Raw genomic sequence first — 4,297 nt, forward strand, 5'->3', positions numbered from 1 at the left:
ACCCCACCCTCCAAACTTCTGCTAATTGTTGCCTTGTTTTCAAAAGTTCCTTCTCTCTGTATGACCAGCTCTAATCTCTAATGTTGCGGTCAACATTTTTTAAAATGCTGAGATCTGCATTCCTTGCAAAAGTAGCTAGAGTCGGCTACGATAGCAGCCATCCCGTATTTGAGGGGTTCCACCAGGAAGAGGAGGGGTCACGTTATTCACCAAAGCCCCAGAGGGCAGGACAAGAAATGATGGATGGAAATGAATCAAGGAGGGAAGCAATCTGGAATGAAGGAGAAACTTCCTATCAGTGAGGACAATTAACCAGTGGAACAGCTTGCCACCAGAAGTTACGAAGGCTCCAACGTTGGGTGTTGTTAACAAGAGATTGGACAAACCACTTGTCTGAAATGGTGTAGGGTCTCCTGCCTGAGCCGGGGGTTGGACTAGAAGACCTCCAAGGTCCCTTCCATCTCCGTTATTCTATTGTTGTCACGTGGGGCTGGTCTTCAGAGAAACTGGGGCTCCACACAATCCATCCTTGCCCTTCTGTTTCCTTCGTGGTCCACTGTGGCTGGCCAGGCAATGGGTGGGTGGGTGGGTGGATGGATGGATGGATGGATGGATGGATGGGTGGGTGGGTGGGTGGGTGGATGAGTGGATGTATGGGTGGGTGGGTGGGCGGGTGGGCAGGCGGATGGATGGATGGGTGGGTGGGTAGATGGATGGACATGCTTCCTTGCTATCTTAAAATGGACTTCCTGACCTTCCATCGCGATGTCAGTCAAGACTTTGCTTCAGTGTGCAAAATGATCCTTCACAGCATCACTGGCCCCCCAGCTTTGTGGTCACGCCCCGGTGGGGGAGCCCACCACGTGTTTCCCACAGCTGCAGCTGCCGGTTCCTATAAAGAGGCATCTGGAAGCCGAGCGGCATTGGGCGCCCAGTGCTGATACCCCCGAGATAAGACTGGAGCTGCTCTCCCTCCCATCTCTGAGGATGAAGACCCTCTTCGCCTTTCTGTTCCTGGTGGTCTCCGTCACCCTGGCTGTCGAGGATCTCGGTGAGTCTCTGATCTGCTTGGCTTTCTCCAGCCCCCCCCCCCTTGCAACCCTCCGAAGGGCCCGGGCAATTGTCTGGAGGGTTTACCCCTGGCATGGGCAGCTCAGTTCTCAGCCATGGGGGCAGGGGGGGGGGAATTGGGGGAGTCACAATGCCCCCCATCTCTCTCTTTCAGGTGCAACCCCTTCGGCCCAGCCCAACGACCGGAAGGGTAAGTCTCTGTTTCCTCCCCTTTTCAGCGTAACAAAATCTGCCCCAATCTGCCTCCTGACCCTGAGCGACACCCTGTAGCCCTAGCCCAGCCCCTTCCTCTGGGGAGAGCCCTGGGGGTCTCCTGCCCCACTGCGATGTCTTTGGGCCGGACCAGGGTGGAGACGGGCAGTTAAAGGCAGGGTCCCCCATCCTTCCCAAGGCAGTGCTTGGGGGGGTAGAGAGAGGGCAGCACCCCTCTCCCCATAAGAGAAGCCATGTAACGGGGCACAGCTGGGCCCCCCCCCAGGACTCCAGGCCAGCTTTGAGGAAGACTCTGAGCTGAACAGCATCCTTGCTCGGGGGAGGGGAGGTCTCCAGCTGGGAGGGTCATGCAGACCTGGTGTGGTTAGTCCGATCAACACATGAAGACAAGTCCTGTGGTGTCCACAAGGGAGACCTTTCCTGTTGGATCTATGGAGACCCTCGGAGCACTGGAAGGGACCTTGGAAGTCTTCTAGACCAGCACCCTGTTCAAACAGGAGACCCTATACCATTTCAGACCAGTGGTTGCCCAGTCTCTTCTTAAGAGCCTCCACAACCTCCGAAGGAAACGTCTGTTCCACTGGTTAATTGTCCTCACTGTCAGGAAGTTTAATTCTATCCTTGATTAGTTTCCATCCATTGCTTCTTGTCCAGCCTTCTGGTGTTCTGGAGAATAAATTGACCCCTCCTCCTCTTCTCTGTGGCAGCCCCTCAGATACTGGAGCTCTGCTGTCATGTCCCCCCTACTTTTCTCTAGACTGGCCATACCCAAATCCTGCAGCCCTTCCTCATATACATTTTAGCCTCCAGCCCCCTAATCAACTTCATTGCTCTTGCGCTGCAAATCTTACCCGGGAGAGTTTCCTGCCCACCCCAGGATGGGGGGAGGGGGGGAAGAAAGCTTCTCCATCCAATGGTGTGGCATCCATCATTCCTTCTCTTCTCCAGTGGATCCTGGGCCCACCCGTTGCTGCTTTGCCTTCGCAACACGTCCCGTCCCACTGAGCCTGTTGAAATCTTTTGAATACACCAACGGCAGATGCAGCCAGCCGGCCGTCGTGTAAGTTTCCCAGAATGGCTGTTGAGGGTCTGCTGGGCTCAGCATTGCAAGAGGTTCAGGAGACCCTCTAAGCTTCCTTCTCACCAAATTGCTAACTAAGTAGGTCTCAATCTTGGGCGTTTTAAGAGGGGTGGACTTCAACTCCCAGAATTCCCCAGCCAGCCTGGCCCAAGGTGGAGACACACAGGCTAAACCGTGGTCTTGATTAAGACACTGGTTGGTTTATTTTCTAGTGCTTGTGTTTGCATCATCTGGAACTACAGCATGACGTGGTCACTCTCCCCCATGGCTCCAGCAATTTCTGCTCCTTCTATCACTTCTTCTCTATTAGTAAGAATTAGGTCCAGTGTGGTTTTACGTCTACTTCCCTCCTCCACCTTTTGGGTGACAAAGTTGTTGGCTAGGTTGGTTAGGAATCTATTTGATGTCCCTCCTCGCTGCAGAGTTTGTCTCCCAGCTGATATCTGGGTAGTTGAAGTCTCCCATTACTACTGTGGTGTGTTTCCTACACACCTTTGTTAATTGATTAGCAAAGAGTCCATCTATTTCTTCTGCTTCATTGGGTGACTTGTAGCATAGACCTATGGCAATGTCACATTACATGACATGCAGACATTTCCTTTGCAGATTCATCACAAAAAGAGGCCTACATATCTGTGCCGACCCGTCAGAAGAATGGGTCCAGGATCGCATCCATGCCCTCACCCCGCCTTGAACGGCCTCCCTGCAATCAGAGAGCACGTCTCCCCCATCGGCAGAGGCCCATAACCAGTTTTGACCAAAGGAGAAACCATTATTAAACCATTATGTTTGTTCAAGCATGTGCAGAGTGCCTTCTGTTTATTGCCACCCATTGGAATTAGGCTTGCAAGGGGGAGGGGGGCGTAATCTGGTGTGAGGATGCCCCAAAGCCTGAATTTTGTGGAAGCAGCAAAGTCACACACACACACACACACACACACACACACACACACACACACACACATTTTAATTTGAATCTGAGTGGCGTTTCTTGCAGTGGTCTGAGAAATTCGGACATCCAGGCAGACGAAGCTGCCCAGAAGCAGCAGTGTTTTCGTACGCAGAGAAATCTCTCTTTAAAGTATGAAGATCAGTATACATTTATTTAAAGGGACAATAAAGTTATCATTCTATCCTGTTCTTCTACTCCAGTGTTTCCCAAACTTGACAATTTTAAGGCATGAGGACTTCAACTCCCAGAATTCCACAGCCAGCAAAGGCTTCTGGGAGTTGAAGTCCACTCTTTTCCCAGTCGCCCAGGTGGGGAAACTGGGGCCCAGGGGCTCCCCTCCCGCCTCTCCTCTGGGTGGGGCTCCTTTCCCTTCCGCTCCCCTCCCGGGGTCTCCTTCCAAAGAGGATCCCGCAGGTCACGTGATTACACTGGGGGGGTCCTGTGGACAGGGGGGGAGGGGCAACAGGGGTTTCTCTTGGGCTGGTAAGTCGAAGACTCCTCCCCAGAATTTCCGCCTTCTCGCTTGAAGGGGGCCTTGTCATATGAGAAAGGAGGGGCGGGGAACCAGGAAAACCTGCAATATTCAAGGGTGAAAAAAGGAAGGTTCTACATTTAGGCAAGAAAAACCAAATCTGCAGGTGTAATATAGGGGGTACCTTGCTCAATAATAGCCACTGTGAGAGGGATCTCGGAGTCCTAGTGGACAATCACTTAAATAGGAGCCAGCCGTGTGCTGCAGCTGCCAAAAAGGCCAACACAGTGCTAGGCTGCATTAACAGAGGGATAGAATCTAGATCACGTGGAGTGTTAATACCATTTTACAAGGCCTTGGTAAGGGCACACTTGGAATCCTGCATCCAGTTTTGGTCACCACGATGTAAAAAAGATGCTGAGACTCTGGAAAGAATGCAGAGAAGAGCAACAAAGATGATTAGGGGACTGGAGGCTAAAACATATAAGGAAAGGCTGCTGGAATTGGG

At 52.2% G+C, this 4,297-nt stretch overlaps 1 protein-coding gene across 1 annotated transcript; it reads left to right on the top strand.

Annotated features, from left to right (window-relative positions):
• Positions 1-808: 808 nt before the first annotated feature.
• On the top strand, positions 809-3,165 carry LOC120299519 (C-C motif chemokine 5-like). The gene is made up of 4 exons (XM_039324405.1): positions 809-1,051; positions 1,226-1,261; positions 2,233-2,344; positions 2,972-3,165. Exons 1-4 carry the CDS (start codon positions 988-990, stop codon positions 3,057-3,059), a joined length of 300 nt encoding a protein of 99 aa, XP_039180339.1. The 5' UTR covers positions 809-987; the 3' UTR covers positions 3,060-3,165.
• The last annotated feature ends 1,132 nt before the right edge of the window (positions 3,166-4,297 follow it).

The sequence above is a fragment of the Crotalus tigris genome, unplaced genomic scaffold (assembly GCF_016545835.1).
Source record: "Crotalus tigris isolate CLP2741 ecotype Arizona unplaced genomic scaffold, ASM1654583v1 scf7180000024298.760630, whole genome shotgun sequence".
In the NCBI taxonomy this organism is placed as follows: Eukaryota; Metazoa; Chordata; class Lepidosauria; order Squamata; family Viperidae; genus Crotalus; species Crotalus tigris.

What these genes read in the sequence shown, in the direction of transcription:
- LOC120299519 (XM_039324405.1), top strand. Translation starts at nt 988, where the DNA reads ATGAAGACCCTCTTCGCCTTTCTGTTCCTGGTGGTCTCCGTCACCCTG. An exon ending in CCAGCCCAACGACCGGAAGG is followed by an intron (nt 1,262 to 2,232) that starts GTAAGTCTCTGT and finishes TCTCTTCTCCAG; the next exon opens with TGGATCCTGGGCCCACCCGT. An exon ending in TGCAGCCAGCCGGCCGTCGT is followed by an intron (nt 2,345 to 2,971) that starts GTAAGTTTCCCA and finishes TTTCCTTTGCAG; the next exon opens with ATTCATCACAAAAAGAGGCC.